At 42.5% G+C, this 22,991-nt stretch overlaps 2 protein-coding genes across 2 annotated transcripts in view; one reads left to right on the top strand and one right to left on the bottom strand.

The window, feature by feature from the left end:
- LOC105354170 (carbohydrate sulfotransferase 1) overlaps positions 1-3,416 on the bottom strand; it is a 44,611-nt gene extending 41,195 nt beyond the window's left edge. Inside the window, exon 1 of the mRNA XM_023955548.1 lies at positions 3,314-3,416. The gene's annotated coding sequence lies outside the window, so the exon portion shown is untranslated. The remainder of the gene's footprint in view (positions 1-3,313) is intronic.
- A 6,403-nt stretch (positions 3,417-9,819) lies between these two features.
- On the top strand, positions 9,820-22,356 carry dld (dihydrolipoamide dehydrogenase). The gene is made up of 14 exons (XM_023955545.1): positions 9,820-9,947; positions 11,431-11,503; positions 11,885-11,964; positions 12,104-12,172; positions 13,580-13,649; positions 15,419-15,519; positions 15,606-15,749; positions 15,853-15,954; positions 16,067-16,257; positions 16,362-16,532; positions 17,341-17,530; positions 20,398-20,535; positions 21,943-22,032; positions 22,120-22,356. The coding sequence occupies exons 1-14, from the start codon at positions 9,909-9,911 to the stop codon at positions 22,183-22,185; spliced, it is 1,524 nt and encodes a 507-aa protein (XP_023811313.1). The 5' UTR covers positions 9,820-9,908; the 3' UTR covers positions 22,186-22,356.
- The last annotated feature ends 635 nt before the right edge of the window (positions 22,357-22,991 follow it).

Here is a 22,991-nt window from a genome sequence, read left to right as displayed (position 1 = left end):
CAAAGCTAAATCAGGGTCAGGCAATATGAGTCGCTAACAGGCATGAGATTATAAGAGGAGAGACAGGGTGGTCAGAATCCAGGCAAGGGTCAGGGCAGGCGGCAGGCAACCAGAGTCAGACAGAATGTCAGGTCCAGATATAACACTCGGTGAAGAAGGTACTCCACACGAAGGGGCTCCGTGCAGAGCTTGAGTGTGCTGTGGTTGATGAATAGGGATGGGTATTGTTAAGGTTTTAACGGTACTACTACTCTTATTGATACTGCTTATCGATCCGGTTTTTTAACTATACTCTTATTGATACTTTTTGAGGACGAAAAATAGCTAAATAAATAACAAATTAAGAACATAAAGTGTTTTGTTTCCTCATTGTGCAAAAACATTGTTTTTTCAGCAAAACATTTTACTTTATACATTTTTCCTACTTGAAAAAGTAAAATACATGAAAAAAGAAGTTATTTAAAGAAAAAAACAGCAATGTTTTTGACATATTTCTATCATGGTGTAATGTTAAACAAATTAAATAAACTGTTCTCTCTAAAATAAAATACAGTTGCATAGGGCAACATGGTGGAGTGTGCAGGTAGATTGCAGAAAACCGCAAGCTCCTCTTTTTTCTTTTTTTTTTGAAATTCTGCATATGGTGCGTGATTTGAACTATAATAAACACATTCATCTTTGCTAATAATTTACTTTTTCTGCAAGTCCTGTGTTCAGACTTCAAGGACTTCTGAGGGAATTTCCATTATATTCATTTCCATTACAAGTTGCGTGCGTTCTTGAGTGCGCGACGGAGGATTTTGTGTTGGGGGGGGGGGGTCGCAAGAGTCCTGACACCGCGACTCTTGCTGCTTCATCACCGTGGAGATCAAAATCCCACACCGTCACAGCTCTACTCCTGAGCGGTTTCATAAAGAATCGTTCACTGTTGTTCTGGGGGAAACCTTCTATTACTGTTCTCCTTCACTCCGTAACAACAAACATTGTGCGGGGTGCGGTTAACCGCAACACCGCGACCCCTGCTGCTTCATCACCGGGGTGATCAAAAATCCCTCACCGTCACAGCTCTAGTTTATACACTGACCAAATATATAAACGCAACACTTTTGTTCTTGCTCCCATTTTTTATGGTATGAACTCAAAGATGTGAAACATTTTCCACATACACAAAATAACCAGTTCTCTGAAATATTGTTCACAAATCTGTCTAAATCTGTGATAGTGAGCACTTCTCCTTTGCCAAGAAATCCATCCCACCTCGCAGGTGTGCCATATCAAGATGCTGATTAGACAGCATGATTATTGCACAGGTGTGCCTTAGACTGGCCACAAGAAAAGGCCACTCTGAAATCTTCAGTTGTATCACACAGCACAATGCCACAGATGTTGCAAGATTTGAGGGAGCGTGCAATTAGCATGCTGATAGCAGGAATGTCAACCAGAGCTGTTGCTAGGGAATTGAATGTCCATTTCTCCACCATAAGCCGAAGATTTCAGAGTGGCCTTTTCTTGTGGCCAGTCTAAGGCACACCTGTGCAATAATCATGCTACGAGATCGCCACTGACTGTCTTTTTAGAAAAACTTTCCATGAAACTTTCCATCCGATCCCTTTGCAGTATTAACCTGTTACAATGTGAGAGCAGCAACAGATGAAGTGATTTTAAGAAATGGTGGTTGGTCATTTTACAGAGGAGCATGGCACGCTCAACTTTTGATGAGTTGTGTGATTCCGGGGGACCCACTGTGGCGCTCGTCGCGCAGTGCCCATGGTTCCTACCAAGAAACAATTGTTGTCTGACTCATTTGATTCGAAAAAAGTGTTACCATTTCAAGTTTTGCTAAACATTTCAATTTCGATATGCAATAAAAACCAGCTCCTCCAAGTCAAAATCCTTTTTTTAATATAAATGCCATTTTTTTGTTGTTTTTCCATTTCGCAAATTTACTGTCACAAATTTGCATAACTTCATGGTCAATGGAAATCTGGAAAAAGGGAGACAGACATATAACAGATTATGGGCCAACCCCACAACCAACAACAGCCCCCAAATCTGACACCTTAAAGTGGGGCAAAAAAGTATTTAGCCAGCCAACAATTGTGCAAATGTTCCCATTTATGAGAGAGGCCTGTAATTTTCTTTAACCTCAATTATGAAAGACAAAACAAGAAACAAAATCCACAAAATCACTTGGTCTGATTTTTTAAGAATTTATTTGCAAATTATGGTGGAAAATCAGTATTTTTTCACCCACAAACAAGCAAGATTTTTGTCTCTCACAGACCTGTAACTTCTTCTGTAGAGGATCTTCTGTCCTCCACTGGTTGCCTGTATTAACGGCTCCTGTTTGAACTGGTTATCTATAGAAAGACACCTGTCCACAACCTCAAACAGTCACACTCCAAACTCCACTATGGAGACCAAAGAGCTGTCTAAGGACACCAGAAACCAAATTATTGACCTGCAGCAGGCTGGAAGACTGAATCTGCAACAGGTAAACAGCTTTGTGTGAAGAAATCAACTGTGGGGGCAATTATTTGGAAATGGAACACATACAAGACCACTGAGAATCTCCCTCCATCTGGGGTCCCCCCAAGATCTCACCCTGTGGGGTCAAAATTATCAAAGAACAGTGAGCAAAAATCTCAGAACCACACGTGGGACCTATTGAATGACCTGCAGAGAGCTGGGACCAAAGTATGGCTGCCGCTCGTCCAGACGGAGTTTCATGCACTCCAGACAACTGTAACCAAGGACATTGCCAACTTAGGGAAACCGTTCAAAAGCTTAGACTGGAACTCAGAGAGAAATCAATTCTGATAGAGAAAATTCTCTCAGTATCGACATCCCAGTCTAAGTATATCCAGCAGCTACAGCATTCCATTAACACCAACCGCTCCCTTTCTCAAACCCTTCCGTGGTTTGGAGAAACCCCCGCTGAAGCCCATTCCACCACTACGGACAGCAACATAATTCAAATATGTGGCCGTAAAAACAACGGGTGGGAACGGATGGACGGGGCACCGAGCACCACCAACACCAGCTCTGCACTGCTGGAGGCCAGGAGTCGACAGGACCTCCATGAGGACCAGGCTGATGCCGGGCCCAGGGCTCCAGCCCTCTGCTCTACGCCCAAACAGTCGTGGGCTGAGGTGACACGTCGCGGCCGGAGGATCTGTGGACCCGAACCCGACACAGCCAGTTCGGGGAACCTAGCGCTGACCAACCGCTTTGCCCCGCTGGCTGAAGACCTCACCGCGGCGTCAGCGACCCGAGCGGGCTCACCGGGACCGACATCGGGCAGAACGCCTACCGTGGCATCCGGCTCTGCTGCTGGTCCCAGCCAGGCGACGACTCCCGCTACCACCTCTACGGATCCAACGGCGTCTGCTACTTCGGTGCCCGCTTTGCTGGAGCCTGGCCGGCTCGCCCTTCTTCCCGGAGCCGCGGCACTGGCCCAGCCGCCCGGATCCTCTGCTGTTCCGCTGGCCCCCGCCACGAGAAGGAAACGCCGCCGTCTGCTGAAAGACGCGGTGGCCCGACGCTCAGGCGAGCTTCCCCGGGGCTCGCGCGCCGCAGCCTGCATCTCACCAGCTTCAGGGGATCCACTCTCCACAGAAAAACCAGGTCTTCACGCTGGAGTTCTGTCTGCCCGGAAACATCACTATGGAGCTCCCATTTCTCCACCTGAGCACGCTGGAGCGGAGGCCGCTGCTCTTCACCCCGCTGCTGTCGCGGGGAGACCCGCTGGAAGACCCGGACCTGTGCAGCAGCCCGTGCTCATCGTGGGAGACTCCGTTGTCCGGCATGTCCGGGTCAGAAGGTGCCACACACACTCACTCTCTGGAGCTGTCGTCAATTACATTAAAAACTCTGCTCACCAACTTTCTGTCAAACACCCCTCTGCGGAGACTTTTATCATACATGCAGGCACCAACAACCTGAAACTGCAGCAATCAGAGACTCTGAAAATGGACTTCATCCATCTGATTCATACCATCCAACAGTTAAACATACACTGTATCGTATCTGGACCACTGCCTGCACCCCGTTATGGAGACATCATGTTCTCACGCGTCCGTCAGCTTCACATTTGGTTAAAAACATACTGTCATTCCATAAGCATTCCATACGTTGATAACTTCACAACCTTTTACAATAGACCATACCTCTTTAAATCAGATGGTTTACACCCCAACAATAGTGGTTCCCGTCTTCTCAGCATGAGCATTGATCTCACCCTCCGTTCTTTCAAAACCATATCCAGCTGACGGTTGAACCAGGACATCCACACCCCTGACTCATCATTCTCTGCCATTCAGCATCACATACCAGTCCGCATCACCAATAGACAGTCAAATCATTTGCATTCATATCCACGTGCCTCGCGTGTTTGTTGTCTCCGACCAATTCACACATCAGTCGCAAAACCTACGACAAGCACACATCAGATTGTACCCACAACCATGAAGATGGCTCTTTTAAATGTCAGATCACTTTTAAATAAGTCTTTTATCATTAATGATCTGATTTTAGACCATGATTTAACCTGTTTGTTTTTAACTGAAACCTGGCTTGGCTCTGATGCACCACCTATTCTCACTCAGGCTTCTCCACCTAATTTTAACTTTTTATTTTCAATCAGGGAAGGAAAGAAAGGTGGAGGTACAGCATCGATTGCTCACAAAAGAATTTTATCTGAAAATATTTTACTTGGTAAATATTGTTCATTCGAGCATCATGCTTTTGTCTTTGGAGACCCTCCTGTTTTAACTGTCACAGTATACAGACCACCAACCCCTCCTTCCTGTTTTATCGAAGAATTTTCGGAACTTTTATCATCTCTTCATATTAGGTACAATAGGATTTTAATTACTGGTGATTTTAATTTGCATGTTGACAATCATGATGATATCTATGCCTGTGAGTTTTTAAATCTTCTAAACAGCATGGATTTTCAGCAGCATGTCACACAGCCGACTCACAACAGAGGACACACCCTGGACCTTGTCATTACCTATGGTCTGTCCACTGGGGTGTCCTCTGTTGTTGACTTGGCCATATCAGACCATTATTGTGTGTTTTTTACTGTCACCAGTGAAATCCAGCAGGAAGCGTCAGTGAGAACTGTGAGGAAGCGGTATTTAACTCCTGAAGTGGCTGCAAGTTTTATTGATGTTTTTAAGCAAACTCCTGCTCAGATTTTACCTGCACCCTGTGATTTTATTGTTGATCATTTTAATAACAGACTTCAGTCTTCCATAGATGCAGTGGCTCCACTCAAAACAAAAACATTAAGAGCCACTCCTAAAATGCCATGGAAGACTGACGACATTAAGGGTCTGAAGCAGAACTGCAGGAGAGCAGAGAGGAAATACCGGAAGACAAATTTAATCATTCATAAAGACATTTTTAAAGAACAACTCAAAATCTACAATAACTCAGTCAAACGGGCCAGAACCTCCTATTTTTCAAAAATCATTTCAGAAAATAAAAACAACCCCAAATTTCTTTTTAAAACAATTGATATTTTAATAAACAAAGACTTCAACAAGTCCTCCATGCCATCATCTAATGCTGCATGTGAGGACTTTGCAGACCACTTCATGGGTAAAATCAATGCTATAAGATCAAACATGTCATCTATGCAGTACACGGATCTTAACAGACCACCAGCATTGTTTTTACCAGAAGAAACACTGGGGAGTTTTGTCCTGGTTGATGCAGAGATGCTTGGTCGAGTTGTATCCCAAGTAAACACTACAACCTGCCTTTTAGATCCCATTCCCACTTCACTTTTTAAAACATTTTATGGATTCTTTGAGTCAGAGCTTTTAAATATAGTAAACTGCTCTCTTCAGACGGGGGTCTTCCCCTCTGCCTGTAAGATGGCGGTGGTGAGGCCCCTTCTGAAGAAGAGTCAATTAGATCCAAAAAATCTGGATAACTATAGACCCATATCCAACTTACCATTTTTAAGTAAAATAATAGAAAAAAGTGTCGCTACTCAACTGCATGAGTTTTTAAATGCCCAAAAAATTTTAGAAAAATATCAGTCTGGTTTTAGGAAAAGCCACAGCACAGAGACGGCTCTTTTAAAGATCGTTAATGATCTAAGATTAAACTACGACTCACAGAAACTTTCTGTTCTGGTGCTGCTGGATCTTAGTGCCGCTTTTGATACAGTAGATCACCAGATTTTATTAGACAGACTTAGGAGTCTGGTGGGCCTCTCTGGAAATGTTCTTAAGTGGTTTTACTCTTACCTGACAGATCGACACTTTTATGTAAGTATGGATACGTGCTCTTCAAGAATCCACAAAATAAGTTGTGGGGTTCCCCAAGGGTCGATTTTAGGGCCAATACTTTTTAATTTGTATATGTTGCCTCTTGGGGAGGTCATCAGGAGACACGGCGTTGACTTTCACAGCTATGCTGATGATACACAGCTTTACATCGCCGTGTCTCCTGATGACCTTGAACCTGTCAACACTCTTTTAAACTGCATTTTAGATATAAAGCTGTGGATGGCAGAAAATTTCTTACAGCTCAACCAGGACAAAACTGAAGTTTTAATCATCGGTTCTGAAGACAAGAGAGAGATGATTTTACCACATCTTCATAATTTTAAACCTTCTCAATGTGTGAGAAACCTGGGCGTACTTTTTGACTCTGAGCTAAATTTTATCCCACACATTAAAAATGTCGTTAAGACAGGATTTTATCATCTCAAAAACATTGCCAGAGTCCGCCCGTTCCTCTCTCTTGCCAGCACAGAGGTGCTAATGCATGCTTTTATTTTCAGTCGTTTAGATTATTGTAATGCCCTGCTCTCTGGTTTACCCAAAAAGTCTCTTTCAAACTTACAACTTCTACAGAACTCAGCGGCACGAGTTCTGACGAGAACCAGAGGGCGAGAACACATTACACCGGTTTTAAAATCGCTGCATTGGCTCCCTGTGCGTTTCAGGATTGATTTTAAGATTCTTTTAATGGTTTATAAATGTTTTTATGGTCTTGGGCCTTCTTATTTAAATGATATTCTTTTAAAATATGAGCCCTCGCGGACCCTGAGGTCCTCCGGTGCTGGCCTCTTAGTTGTTCCCAAGGTGAGGACCAAAACGTATGGTGAGGCTTCGTTCTGCCATTATGGTCCTCGCCTGTGGAACGGCCTTCCGGAGAGCCTCAGGGCCGCAGAGACTGTAGAGGTTTTTAAGAAGAGGCTCAAGACCCACCTTTTTAATTTAGCTTTTAGTTGATTTTAACTGCTAATTTATTCTATTAGTTTTAGTATAGGCTATTTTATGTATTTATTTTAATTTTACGCATCTTATTTTCAATTTTATGTTTTTAATTTTAGCATCTTATGATTTTAGCCCCAGTGTTTCTTGAGGGGGTCTTTTCCTCCAGGGATGCCGGTTTGGTCAGCGGTTGTTGCTGCAGTTGTTGCCCTTGCTGGGGCGGCTGGGGTCTAATTTTACAGCTTTTGGCTGTGAGGGGGACCCCGGTGTTGTCCCGGTCTGGGTGGGCACTGTGGCGATGTTCCGGTGGCCAGGCTGGCTCCTGGTATGAAAGGATTCCCAGATACTGCTTCCTCACAGCAGAGCCAAGCCATACTTGTTTGTTTGTTTGTTTATTTATTTATTTATTTATTTATTTATTTATTTATTTATTTATTCTTTTACAGTTACATAGTCATATTTCATTGTACGTGGGAGCCATGGGTCATGTGGTTTAATGGAGGGGAGTGGGAAGGGTGAAGGGTGGGTTGGGGTTTTTATTGTAATGTTGTGTGTTTACTGTTTTTAGTGTTAAAGCGCTTCGAGCTGCACAAAGTGCATGAGAAGCGCTATTTTATAAATAAAGTTTGATTTGATTTGAAAGTAACAAAGGCTACCACCAGTAACACACTACACCACCAGGGACTCGTACCCTGTAGGGCCAAACGTGTCCCCCTGCTAAAGCCAGTCTAAAGTTTGCTAGAGAGCATTTGAAGGATCCAGAAGAGGATAAAAAACCTTTGGAGGGAGTTGAAAGTCTGTGTTTCCCAGTGGCAGCCCCAAAAACATAACTGCTCTAGAGGAGATCTGCATGGAGGAATGGGCCAAAATAGCAGCAACAGTTTGTGAAAACTGAAAGGCTGCACGTTGGTGCAGCAGTTGGCGCTCTTGCCTCACAGCAAGAAGGCTCCCAGTTCAAGTCCCAGCTAGGGGACCTGAAACAGAACATCATTGGGGACCTTTCTGTGTGGAGTTTGCATGTTCTCCCCGTGCATGCGTGGGTTTTCTCCGGGATCTCCGGCTTCCTCCCACCGTCCAAAAACATGCTTCATAGGTAAATTGGCAACTCTAAACTGTCCCTAGGTGTGAGTGTGAGAGTGAATGGATGTGTGATTGTGGACATTCTACCCTGCGACAGACTGGTGACCTGCCCAGGGTGTCCCCTGCCTTCGTCCACAAGTGGCCAGGATAGGCTCCGGCATCCCCCTGACCCCAAAAGGGAAAAACTGAATAGAAAATGAATGAATGGATGAAAAGGAGTTTGTGAAAACTTACAGAAAGCATTTGACTGCTGTCATTGGCAACAAAGGGTATATAACAAAGCATTGAGTTGAACTTTTCTTATTGAAAAAATACTTCGGGACACTTCACAAATAGCTGTGGCAATCGACATTATCCAATCCTTTTCTAAAGCTTCTGGAGTTACTCTTAATTTAAACAAATGTGTAATTCTGCTTGTTAAAAACTATTTGTTAACTTCCATTCAAGGTTTTCCTGTGAAAACTTCTGTAACATGCCTTGGTATTCAAATGACTAAAGATATGCAATCCAGAACTTCTAAAGATTTCTCTCCTTTAACAGATAAAACCCAAAAAACCCTTAACTAATGGCTGCAAAAAGATCTATTTCTGAAGAGCAGAGTGATCAAATGGCTCTCTCGTTTGACCTATGCTCAATCTTTACAGGTTACTAAAGCAGTCTGTATTGGAATTAATAAAATATTTTACAACTTTTTATGGAGACACTCACTATCTCCGGAAATTGGCAGTAGTGTTTGATGCCGTACCGTCTGGACTTTGCGTGTTATTCAGGGGTTTCTGCAGCGCTCCTCGTTTGACTCTTCATCCTTCTGATGTGTTCAAATCTCCCCTGGGTATTTTCTGCTTCACCTCCACTAAAACAGTTGAACTCAAAATTCCGAGCTTTGTTCCAAGATCATCTGGTTTCTGTTCCATCAGTTACTTTTTATTGGGCTAATTTTATATCTAACATTGAAAGAAAAAAGTCTGGTCTTTACCTATAGTTAATATCTGCTTCAAAAGATTCAAAGGCTCAAAAAATATCTGTAAATCTTTTGGAGTAGTGACATAAGTTAAATCTCGCATTTCTTTCTTCTTCTTTCTTCTCTCTATTTTCCATTTTTTTTAATTTTAGTTATTTATTTCCTTCTATTTTCCTTGGTTATTATTTAAAAGCCGCTTGTTTAAAAAAATATTTTTACTTATAATTTTGTCTATGAAGACTCTCAAAAAATACTAAATCCAGATGACAGCCCCTACACCTACTACTACTACTTATAATTTTGTTCTTAATAGTTATGATTTTCAAAAGGCCAAAACAATGTTTTTTGTATTCAGAGCTGTGTTTTATTCATATATTGTATTGTTATAAATATTTTATATTTGTATTGTATCCTGCAAATGTTCAATAAAATAAAATAAAATAAAATAAAAAAATCCCCGAACCAACTGCTGACGCTCCGTACCAGTAGGGGGCAGTAATGGGCTTTTCTGTCGTTTTTCAACAGGGGACGGAGCACCAAGGCTGGGACTGCGCATGCGCTAACATCGGAGTCCTTGGCTGGTCGCAGTCCTGAAGAAGAGTCATCCTGTGAGGGGCATAGCCAAAATGCAGAGCGTGACCCAGCTTTATCGCTGTTTGGCTTCAGTAAGGAACTTTAATTTTTTTATAGTAGAAGCCGGCTTTTCTTATACAGATTTCATCTCGGCTGGGACTCTACATAACGCGTCTGTTGTGGTCTTATTCAACCAGCGGCCCATGGAAGCTAAGCTACAGCTAGCTGTTTTCTAACAGTTCCGCTGTGGTCATTTGTACCGACACGGATTCTGATAAAAACAATCAAAAATAAAAGCACACATTCTGATATTTTCTGGATACTGTTGGTGTATATAAGACTAAATACGGCTTCATGTTAAGCCTTTACTTGAAAATTCTAGGCGTCTTATGTCTGCATCTTATATACTAGGACCTGAAAAACCTTTATAAGGACGAAAACTTTGTTACATTTGTATATAAATATGTATATTTGAAAGGTCCTTCTAGACAAATCAAAGGCGACAAATATTCTAAGTGAAACTTCGTTGTTAATAATTAATAATGTTAATATTGAATAACAACCGCGCTGTCATTTTAATTTACATCTCTCGCGAGAGTTGAAAGTGTTGATCAAATCCCTACCCCTTATTCCCTAACTCGTTTTCCTTGATGTCCGCAGACATCCTCTATGGCCTCTTTAGTCCTCTCCCTTAGGTCAATATCTGGACAGGTTCACATGTCAGCACGTTTCTCAAACGTTTGTCCTTTCTTGTCGTGATGTAAACTATTCCAAAATCTCGTGCCTATTGTTTTATGCATCTAAACAGTGTGTGCACTCAAAGTGGCAATGCTGGTGAACATGACAATAGACCAAAAAAATAACCAAAAAGCTATGTAAAATTGATCAGCTGTTTGTGTTTCTATCTGTTGGGTATGGTGGCCCTTAAGTTCAAATCATTCAACAAATCACTTGATTCAAACACATGTCAAAGATCACAACGGCAAATAAAAAAAACTAAATACATGTTAAAAGCCAGCATTATATTTTAGAAAACAAAACAAAATGTAAAAAACAAAAATGAGAAAACAGTTCAGAGAACAAAATTAATTTCCAGAAAACAAAATGGAATGTTACAAAAAAATTGGGAAACAAGATGAAAAACGAAAACAATGAGAAACCAGAAAAGGGAGGGAGGGACAACCTGATGATGTTCAGTGTCCAAGCCAAATAACTACAGTTGAAATGTACAAACGTCCTCGTCCAATCAGCAATGTCCCTCAGTACCTACCTTTTCCGGTTTCTCATTGTTTTCGTTTTTCCAACATTTCATTTTGTTTTCCAAAATGTTTTTTCATTTTTTGTTTTTTCCTTTTTGGTTTCTGAAGTTGTTTTAAAATTATCATTTTTTTAATTGTCGTCGTAATTTTTTCAAATGTTTTTGTGTCGAGTGATTTGTTGATGTGATTTGCACTTCAGGGCCACCGTAGTTTGGTGTAACTCACCTGCATTGTGAGAACTGTCTTAGACTAGAGCTTTTGCTGTGGCACCAAGTTTGGGTGTTCAGCAGCTGTGTGCATGTGATCTACTGTGCAGAGGGGCCACCATCTTCCCTGCAAACTCCATGGAGCTGCCGTGTCTGTCAGAGCCTACAGCGACAAAGCCGCAAGTAAGAAACCACCTTCGTCTTTTTGTTTCATTAAGATGGTTGAAAATATTTTCTTTTTTGTCCAGGTTAAGTTCAATCTAAACTAAGAAGACTGTAGAAGTGAAGATTCAGGGAAGCACTCCTGCTGAAACCAGGGGCTTTCATAAGTAAATAGCAAAAACTATTCCCGGAATCGATGTGGAAATTGCAGACCGACAGCTCACTCAGTTGTCTTTTTTTTACAGCTTTGCAATTAAAGGGAAGTTTTTTTTCCCTCCAAAAGGTCTTTTACTTCACTTATTGTTGCATACTGTGCTACTATAGCCAGCACTTCGCTCCCTGTAGAAAAGTACTGCTCTCATGGTTGTTTGTAATGTAAGCAGCTGTGTTTCTCTCCTGCAGTTGATGCAGATGTCACAGTGGTGGGCTCAGGTCCAGGCGGTTATGTTGCTGCAATTAAAGCTGCACAACTTGGTTTCAAGGTAAGCCCACCTTCTTCAGTGTTCAAGTTCATCCCCAATGGGATTTAAATATTCTCTAATTAGGATTTGATGGCAGCAAAACTAAAGTGACGTCACAGTTTGTCAGACAAATGTAGATGTTTGCTTTTTCTTTCTGCAGACAGTCTGTGTTGAGAAAAATGCCACTCTGGGTGGGACGTGTCTTAACGTCGGCTGCATCCCCTCAAAGGTAACAACCAGATTCATTTAGACTGGATCAACATGGAACTGAATTTCTTAGAGGGGTTGTAACATCCCAGGAGCGTATTGTGTTACTGGATACCAAGTCTCATAGTATGACACAATGAGATATATATTCCAGAGACGCCGCGCTGCGAGGTACATATGCAAAGTTGGACGCCATATTGGAAAGGGCAAACTCTCAACTCTGCTGGGCTACAATCGCACAAACAGACTTGGAAAAACTAGAATGTGACTTTCACCAGGAAATTAAAGCTTTCAGCTAATAAAGGAGAACTTCTAGCAAACATTTTAGGAAGATCTGAGAAAGTCTACTCTCAGAATAGTGAACGTTCAGGCTGATCTTGTAGTGATGATGATGATGTCAACACGTAAACCTGTTGAAAGTTAATGGTAGCATTAGACTTGGCACTAAATCCACGTTTTCTGGCAGGACCATCTATCTGTTTTGTTGTTGTTTGGAGGATGACCTTAGTGTTTGTAAGTGTTTGACCTCTGACCCGCTGAATTGAAGCAGATTACTAGGCGGAGGAAATGAAACTAACCAGGATTCCCTCAGGCAAGAGCCTAGCGTTGAATCCCCGTCCAGGTGGCAGACAGGAGACATGTGGCGAACAGAAAACCGCCTGCCCGGTGTTGCGCAAGTTCCCAAGTCCCTCTGATACAGACAGACTGGGTGGGGTGCACTGGTGGGACCCCCACCTGGCCCTGTCCGACCCCTAGCGGGTGCATTTCACCTGCATTGGTGCATCATGACGGCTCTGGCTTGGCAAAGGCCTCGGAGGTGAAGGCGTCGGAGTCCTCGCTGCCTCAAACACACACAAACATGCACGGGTGAAAGGGGTCTGCGGCGATTTTGGCAACCCACCCAACCTGCCTTGAAACACGAACCAGGGAGTCTAAGAGTTTGTGCAAATCTTAGTCTGTGTGTCGATTAGAATCAAATCCAAACCATTTATCAATGCATTGCGTTTCCTATATAGTGACAGATTTATTTATTGAAAAGTTTGAAAAGTCGTTCATCTGTTGAACCTTGTCCAAGAACATTGGTACCACGGCCTGGGCTTCATTTCTGTGATGAGGATGAGAGTTTTTTTCTTTTAAGATCGTTTTATGTTCATTTTGATCTGCCATTGTTTACAGAACTTCCCAATATGGCGTCAATCTTGGCGTTCATTGGACAAAGGTAGCGGGTCAGCCTTGCGTTTCTGTCCTATATAGCTCCTTGGTATGACATCATACAAATAACTTAAGAGGCATTGATAAACCAATGAAAAGAAGGTTCAGTGTCCTTCAGGTTTAAGATACTATGTCAACAGTTCTAATGAGGGATTTCATTAATGCATGTAAAGTGAGATGGCGTGATGTGAAACGTTAATTGCTTTTGTTTCTGCAGGCTCTGCTCAACAACTCCCACTTGTACCACATGGCTCACGGCAGGGACTTTGAAAGCAGAGGCATAGAAAGTGAGATTCTTCATTTGGCTCACAGACTTTGTCTTGAGTTACGGTGAATCTTCAGAATGAAAGAATAAATCTGTAAACATTGAAAACTGCAAGGTTTCTAATCACACTGCAGCAAAATCGCTGTCAAAGTGTCATAACTGCAAAGTTATCAGAACTAGAATTCAATTGACCATAAAGTATTTGTACCCTTTTACTAATGTTTGTCTCCATCTGATTGAGTTTATAAGGCTTCACAGGGCTCCAGACTGCGACCATTTGCTCGCATTTTGCGACCAAAATTTGAGACTGTGCGACTGAATTTTACATCCAGTCGCACATGCGCGACCAGTAAATTTGCCTCCCCCACCCTCCGTATTTTTTTATTCATTAAACGTGGAAGCGGCCCGTCAATGATCAATGAAATGAGCAATGAAATCATCAATGAGACGCGAGCGCACACGCACGCAGACAGACACACACACACTCGTGAGACTGGAGCACACGCGAGCGCACACTCGCATGTCATTGAGTGATGCCTGAGGCGGCCAATGCGTGTGAGAAGAATAGGGAAAGTCACTGCAAGTGGCTAAAATATGTGGAGGGGCGGGGCCTAGAGATAATCGAGTGCGCGTTAACGTCTGTGGGAAAGAAACGGAGACAAATCATCACAACCTGATATGTGCGTCTGAGCTATGAACAGCTAGCGAACTATTGATTCGTTCTTTCGACCTGCGGCTAGTATACCAGTGCCAGAGTGTACAGCAGGGGTCTCAAACTCGCGAAGCAATGAAGGCGAAGCTGCAACAGGAAGTTGGAGTTGTCCTTAACATTCAATTTAATAATTATGCCTCTCCCCCTAAGTATGATCTGTGATATTACATCTTTTATAATTATTTCAATGTTTTGTGATGTATGTAGCCTTTTTTTTAATCAGTTGGTATTTTAAATTATTTTAATTGATCAGTGAACTACAAAAACCCATCAGGACGCATGTCCCATAATGCATTGTTTTGTAGTCTGTAGGGCAGCTTTCAGTCAGTTCAGTACTAAATTTCCAGCTGCATTCGCTCAGGTTGGGGTCTTGCTTCCGCCCCTTTCTGGTGATATTTTGGTTTTGATTGACAGGTGATGTTAGAGCAAAAACAAAAATATGTCTCACACCAGGTGATCTGTGCAGCGTTACGTCCATCTGGGTGATCTCAAATTATTGTGCATCTTGGCTGCACCTATTTGGTGTCGCCAACATGAATTTCCATCCCCTAATGTTTACATACATTTAAGTATTGTTCTTAACTGTGAAATGACCGAAAGGTTATTACGGTAATCACTTGTTACTAAAAACTTTTTTTATTCTAAATTTATGGTATTTTGTTTACTATTTTTTCTGTCATGACAGCGATGCTGCTGTCAGTTTACCTTCTTGTTGCATCTTCAAAAGTGCAGAATAAAATCTGACACTGAATTTGAAAAAGCAGATTGTAATTTTTGCATCTATAATTAAAGTATTTATTTACTTTATTTATTTTATTTAGTGTATTTATAATACAGTGGAAATTAGAAGATCTGGTTTGCATGTTGATTTACGGTATGCGCCCCTAAATTTTCAGGTTGTGCCCCTAAAATTTTCATTTAGGGGCCACTGTGCTCCTAGTGAAAAAAGTTAGTCTGGAGCCCTGCTTCAACAGTGTCAGAAAAGGTTGTTTTCATGTGGCTGGGTTCTGTTTGGTTGTCTGGTTTTGGCTGTGCTCTTCTTACGGGCAGGAATGCTGAGCAAACTATCTTCCTCTTAGTAACCGGAATCTCGTTGAACCTGGAGAAGATGATGGCCCAGAAGAGTGGGGCAGTGAAGGCGCTGACTGGAGGAATTGCACATCTCTTCAAACAGAACAAAGTCAGGTTTCCATCGTGCTGGTCGGCTCTTCAGTGACTGTGTGGCCCTCACGACTGCAGTTTTCATTGAGACGTCCCTCCCTTCAGGTGACCCACGTCAACGGCTTTGGGAGAGTGACCGGTAAGAACCAGGTGACGGCCACGGCAGAGGACGGCAGCGAGCAGGTGATCAACACCAAGAACATCCTCATAGCCACCGGTTCTGAGGTCACGCCGTTCCCTGGAATCCAGGTACAACTTCGTTTTCAACCTGCTGTTGTTCCCATTGAATTAACTAATGAAGAAGCTTTGAGAGGTTTGTCCTGTGCTGCTCCTTTACGATTACCTTTTATAGATCGACGAAGACACCGTTGTGTCATCAACAGGAGCTCTGTCGCTGAAGAAGGTGCCAGGCGAACTGATTGTGATTGGAGCTGGAGTCATTGGGGTGGAGCTGGTCAGCATCTTTTTAGTGTGATTCCTGCAGGAACATCAGTAGCTCTGTCAGATCCTCACAGCACCAGCTGTTCTAGGCTTAAACACAGAATAAGCTTGTCCTCCTTCTTTAGGGGTCAGTATGGCAGCGCCTGGGCTCTAAGGTCACGGCTGTGGAGTTCTTGGGCCATGTTGGTGGTATGGGCATCGACATGGAGATTTCAAAGAACTTCCAGCGGATCCTGCAGAAGCAAGGCCTCAAATTCAAGCTCAGCACCAAAGTTCTTGGAGCTACCAGGAGGCCTGATGGCAAGATTGATGTGTCGTAAGTGGAATTTCCCTGGTTCTAGAGACTGTTATGTAGATGCTCCCAGTCCTGATGAACACATGGAGTGTGTCACGGTGCTGGATCTGCTGTAAACGTTTCAGAGTGGAGGCTGCAGCCGGCGGGAAGAACGAGACCCTGACCTGCGACGTGCTGCTGGTCTGCATCGGCAGACGACCGTACACGCAAAACCTCGGCTTGGATTCTGTTGGGATTGAGCTGGACAGCAGGGGCCGCATACCCGTCAACGGCCGTTTTCAGACTCAAGTCCCCAGGTACCGAGCCCATGATCGGATGGGTCCAGAGAGAGCAGCCTCAAAGAAAGACAGAGAAGTTTGACAAAGACCAACATTAAATGAAGCAAGGCCGCTTCGTCTGTCAAAGGTCTTATACCATGTGGAATCTGGACAGTGAACCTCTACATTTGTGATTGTAAAATTAGAATTTAAGAAGAGTGATCTGTCAGAGTTCAGATGTTCAGATGTTGGAGCACATGGGGGATTGGCACCAGGACACAGCAGGGTCATGTCTGAACTCAGTGAAGCTGCTCCCGTTTATCTGCAGCTACAAGCAGCTTCAACCTTTTTGATTCTGACCAGTGGTTCTCAAAGAAGCGTCTATGGAAACACTGGAGGGAAAAGCTCTTCATAGACCACATACTTTATGGCTGTTTTCTTATTTCCTTTCATTGGATTCAGCCGAATCTAGAAAATTCTGCTCTGTTTATGGAGACCTGTGTTGGAGTCAGAGAAAAAGACTTTCAATGTAAGACACGCTTCTTTGAAAGGCTCTGCACCTCGCTGACAGCGAAGTGGGATCATGTTGGAGAGGATCTACATTTGTAAAGAAAAATGCTTTATGATTTTGAATGCATGAAAATATTTGATTCAGTTCATTTACATTGTGTGAACTCACATATGAAGTTGACTCAAAGTGAGATTAAGAGAAAAGACGGGAAATGTCATCTTTCCTGATGGTTAGAATGCAGTCCAGTCCGAGTGGGACTGTTGTCTTCAGAACGGTTCCAGAAACCCTGAACCTCTGCTTGTTCCTGATGGTCTGTTTGTTTTCTCTTTTTCCTAGCATTTATGCCATCGGTGATGTGGTGGCTGGGCCCATGTTGGCACACAAGGCCGAGGATGAGGGCATCATTTGTGTGGAGGGCATGGCTGGAGGCGCTGTGCATATTGACTACAACTGTGTTCCTTCTGTCATCTACACACACCCAGAGTTGGCCTGGGTGGGCAAGACGGAGGAGCAGCTCAAAGAGGAGGTGAGCCCCTGACGGACAGGGGGACCTGTCATTTTCTAGGACATAGTTTCTGCAGAGTGACTCTGAGTGACCCCCTCTCCCTTCAGAGCACGGAGCTGGTGATCCACCCAACATATTTACTTATTCAAACCGCATTTATTCATCTGCTCTGGATTCACCACGAAATGAATAAAAGACATTTGTCCTCCATCATCAGAAAAATGCCACACTGGCATGTTAAAGGACTGATATCACGTATTTCAGAGTAAACTATGTCCACATATATGATGGCGTTGCCACACTAAAGAAGATATGAGTCAAATTCACAGTTCATCTGCTACCCAGAAATAAGACAACTGGATTAGAAGACGCGCCTTTCTCCCATTTCATGGCGTCAGCCTTCTTAGTTTTGGCCTCAGCAGCGTGTCGGCGTTTCACCCATGAAAACAAACGTCCAAACTAGGCCGCCACAATAAATCACAGATTTATCGTTATTGCCATATCGAGCTGTTAAATACGCACATCGCAAAAGACGGCGAAAATCACAATAAATGGTTACTTTAAATGTTGTAAAAGAATCTTATGGCAGCTTGAAGTATTTAGCAAATCAAATAAATCCCTTTATGCATTTGACCAATAGGATGGAGCCCTTTATGTTAGATGCTCGCCTCCTATGCAGACGACGGTCATTCAGAGTAGAATTTATGTTGACTTTTACTTAAATGAAACTGCAGTGAAATAGAAATGATGTATTTGGTTGTTTTGCTATTTGGTCATATATCACAAGTTAAATCATCATTGCAATATTGATCACCATCGCAAGTTTTCCTCATATCGTGCCGTCCTAATCCAAACTTTGACAAAGGTGGATATGCAGATAGTGGAGCCTTAAAAAGCATTTAGCTGATAACCGCTAGCTCCACAGAGAAGGTGTCTGTTGTCCTGGGGGCGGAGCTTGCAGCGCAGGCTCTTCCTGGGAGGGACTTCAGAAATTCATCAAAATACGGCTTTTGGGTTGTTTAGAGAAACATGAACATTATAATACACGTAAAAACTCAAAAAGTTGATCTAGGCCCTTTAAAAACATTCAAAACAGCATTTTCATTGGAGTGGGTCAGAAAAAACACAACAGAGATGTTTACATTTGTGTGGAGGGGAAATGCGCTAACAGGGTTTTAAACTAACTAATAATGTCAACAGCTAAAGCCGCTTGTTTTGTTGTTTGTTTGTTTTCCTTCCTGGAAACGTGTGGTCAGAGGAGGCGGGTCAGGCAGTGGCATCATCCTCATCAGGAACTTCAGGCCCATAATAAAACAAAGAGTTGTCCACTCATCTGTGCTAGAAATGCCATTTATTTTATGATTCTAATAATTTAATTGATGAAAATCTCAGTATTGAATTCATTTCCTGTTCAGTTCCAGCGCAGGCTGTGAGGTGAGGCAGCACTAAGCTCTGCCTCACATTAGATGCTGCAATCCCAGGAAAACTGGGTAGATTAATAATGTAACGCTTTATTAAAGATGGTTTATACATTTGAATGACATGTCCTCTCCTTCCATTGAATAGATCAGTGTTTTTCAACCAGTGTGCCGCGGCACACTAGTGTGCCGCGGGAAATTGCCCTCATTAACTGATCTAAAAACATTTACCATCTCAAGGAAATCCGCTCTTTGTTCATCCAAACAGGCCCTGATAAAACACTGAGAAGTTAAGAATATGAAATATCATAAAATTATTTTTTCTTTGTGTTTATATGATTCTAATAAAGACATTTTGATAAGAATCACGGTACCGCGATTTAGCTGCAGCTATAACTATGTAAGGAAAAGTCCCGCCCCTTTAACTGTCTCCACCAATCATTCTTGAAGGCTTAATCACATGTCATCAGTCTGACCAATCAGAAGTGCTTAAAGTATTCACTTCCTTGTTTCGATTTAGCGCAAAAAAGTCTCTCTGTTCTAACAAAAATACCAGCTAAAGCTCGTCTTTAGCGGTGTAGCTTTCCACAGAATCTGGTATCAGACTGGAACAAGTGAACAAAACCATGAAGCTCAAAGACGCTGGTCTTTCTGCAGTCGGCGGATTATCGGCACTACATCTCCCATGATGCAGTAAAGTGACTGTCTTAGCGCACAATGAGTCTCTCCTCTTAACGTCTTAAAACAACGAACACATCAAACAGTTTTTGAATCTTTTGACTTAATTTTTAATACATCTTTTAGAAAAAAACAGCTGCAGCTTCCAGCTTTTTCTGCAACAATTATCACAAAAATGCATGTGAGATTGCAGAGCGGCTGTAGATCAATACAGACTGAGCTTTTTCTTTTTTTTATTTATCTATTTTTTGGAGGCTGGTGTGCCGCGGGATTTTTGTCAATGTTAAAGTGTGCCGTGGCTCAAAAAAGGTTGAAAAACACTGGAATAGATCACGTGCTTCACTTTTTTCTATCAATTATTTCGTGTTATCAGATCAGAGATGAAGCTGCACTGAAAAGACAAGGCGGGCATTAGCACTGATTCAATGTGTGTGTGTGTGTGTGTGTGTGGGGGGGGGGGTCACAAGCTTCCGTTTGTTCTATGGTGGTTGTTAATAAAGTTTGAGTCTGTGATTTTATGTTTTGCTCTGATGCTGAGAGACTCTAACACAAAAAGAACAGAAGGAAGACTTTGTTTTGTCCACAAAGAGACTTAAGGAGGACATTTACAACTGAAGGTTGAACAAACCTGTTTTTTTGACCTGAAAAATGACTTGCTGATGTAATTTCTTTGTGCTGTGAATTTGTATAAGTCTAGCTTTATAAGGTAACAAAAGCCCTGCAGCTATCGGCCGGTCAAACGGAAGGATGGGATGTTTCTTTTGGCATGATGTCTGAACTCTGTCGTTTTAGGGGGTTCCATACAAAGTCGGCAGGTTCCCTTTTGCAGCCAATAGCCGAGCCAAGACCAACGCCGACACTGACGGTTTGGTAAAGATCCTCGGCCACAAAGAAACCGACCGGATGCTGGGGGCACACATTCTGGGAACAGTGAGTGTTCCAAACGGACAGAATGCTTCCTGCTGTCCTCCTTTAGTGGGTCTGACACCACGGAGGAGGAAAACAGCAGCAGATGCAGAAAAGAAACTCCTCTTTTTAGAAGAATGGATTGATTCTGGAGCACACAAACTCTCCAGCAGGGGTCCTCCACTTGTTGAAAACAACAAAAAAGCCACCCTGCATGAAGCAGTAGTGGTAGTTTCTCAATTTAGAAATAAAACAATGGTTTTGTCTGACTTATGTTCCAAATATCTCTATGTACTAATTTATTGCACAGTAGTATTCTCTCACTGTATCAATGAAAAGGGGATTTCAGTGACAAAAATAACACAGCTGCAAAATAGTTTTTTGTTTTACAGCAACACAAAAATTGTGTTTATAAAATTTAAACAAATATATAGATATTTTATTTATAATAGCCTAACAGTGCACAATGTTTTTTTTCCATGACACATTTAAATAACAAAACAACAACTAGATGCACCAGATGGCTGACTAAAATACACTATAGTTATATTAATATTGGATTTTCACATGAATATTAACACTTTACCGACATGTACTCAATCTACCTCCGATTGTTTATTTTCTCTCTTTATAATCAGACCTAACAACATAGAACATGTTCATACAACCACAAATAAAATGACTGATTAGGCGGAATGACTTCGGCTAACATGCTAATCTTGAGGCTAATGATATTTTCACTCACAGGAGATCCACTCGACAAAAAAAAACAAAAACACAGAATCAGCTGTGTTTATCCACAACACTCGCTCCCGAAAATAGGATTGGTAAAAAAAAACACACCAAGATATCAAAGTTTAGTTATTACTCCCAGAAAGTCCGTGTAGCTCAGAGTTCACGTTCTTCTCTGCATGTTCTGACTAGCAAAGGGAAAGAGAGAGAAAAAATCGACTGTCTCTGAACGCACGCGCACTCTGCTGGGGAAAATCGGAACTACATAAAGCCATATAATGACTGTAAACCTGAATACACTTAAAAAAAAATGAAAAAAACGTTTTTTTTGGGGGGGGGTTTACTTCCTTAGTGTTACTAATGGGTGTTACAATAACTATGTGTTATTTTCCCACTAACAACCACTAGAGGGCGCTGTAGGTGTGCGTATCTGTATTAGCTACTGACATCAACGCAGAAGAAGATCGGCCTTAAAAAATCTCATGAATCCAAACATGGAGACGAGTTTATCGATGCTTTAGTATGGACATGGCGTTTGGTGTGAATGCAGCATCACGCAGGGCTTGGCAGATTTGTTCAAAAACTTTTCTCTCAACATTTTTTCTTCTTCATTATCCATTCTTTTGGCACATGCAGTTTATGCTTAGATGCGACTTAGAACCTGGACAATACGGTAATGGTGTTTGTTTCCCCCTGCAGGGGGCGGGCGAGATGATCAATGAAGCTGCGCTGGCCATGGAGTACGGGGCGTCCTGTGAGGACGTGGCCCGGGTCTGCCACGCCCATCCTGTAAGTAGAAAACATCCCGATGAGAGACACAAAGCCAGCAAGCAGAACTCTAGCTAACCTCATTCTGTGGGTCCTGCTCTCCTGCAGACGGTGTCAGAGGCCTTCAGGGAGGCCAATCTGGCCGCATCCTTTGGCAAAGCCATCAACTTCTGATTGGACGGCTGCTGCTGCTGCTGCACCTGCGACACTTCCAGCCGTGCTTCTGCAACAGAATTCCCAACAGTTTCAACCCTCTGGTGTCGTCTGTGGATTCAGACTTTTCACATTTAGCTTAACGTTATTTGAATGTTGCAATAAAAGAATAAAGGGGTTTGTGTTCAAGACTGCCGTGAGTCTGTCTGCTTTTTACAGCCAAAGGTCGGCAAAACGGCTTCTTACTGTGAGGTTGGAATTCATTGTTTGTAACTTCAGTTAACTTTGTAAGGATTTAAGAATGAAATAGCTAGAGAAGCTTTAAAACATGACGTGTGACCAAATATGAGCTGACTGCATTCAGTGAGGAGGCCAATGTGCTGAAGGCGATTTGAAAATGCTCACACTTTGAAGCCTTTTAGTAAATGAGCGGCACAGAGGTGTAGTGGTCGTCAGTCTCGCTCCGTTCGCTGGGCTTGTTTGAGGCGTTCCAGAACGCGCTGAAAGTGAGTTTAGTTGAACTCTGGACTGTCGCCATCCGATACCACCAACACAGATGGAAGAGCCTTGGTGCAAAACGTGAAAGTGGTGCAAACATTCTGAATGTTGTTCCAGGGATTTCCTCTGATTTACAGCTCTGTTCTGAGCTACCAAAGACTTGCCGTCGTAGAGTTCTTGTTGGGCACAAACTGCAATTATTAATTTGTCCGTCATGATCAATTTTCAAACTTTTGGCACTTCCGTGTTTTAAAAAGGTCGTCACTCAAACATCACTACCAGATCTGAATCTGAGGCTCTGATTGGTCAAAATTCTACTGGTCTAACTT

The sequence above is a fragment of the Oryzias latipes genome, chromosome 6 (assembly GCF_002234675.1).
Source record: "Oryzias latipes chromosome 6, ASM223467v1".
Classification (NCBI taxonomy): Eukaryota; Metazoa; Chordata; class Actinopteri; order Beloniformes; family Adrianichthyidae; genus Oryzias; species Oryzias latipes.
This window is presented reverse-complemented; position numbering and strand designations above follow the sequence as displayed.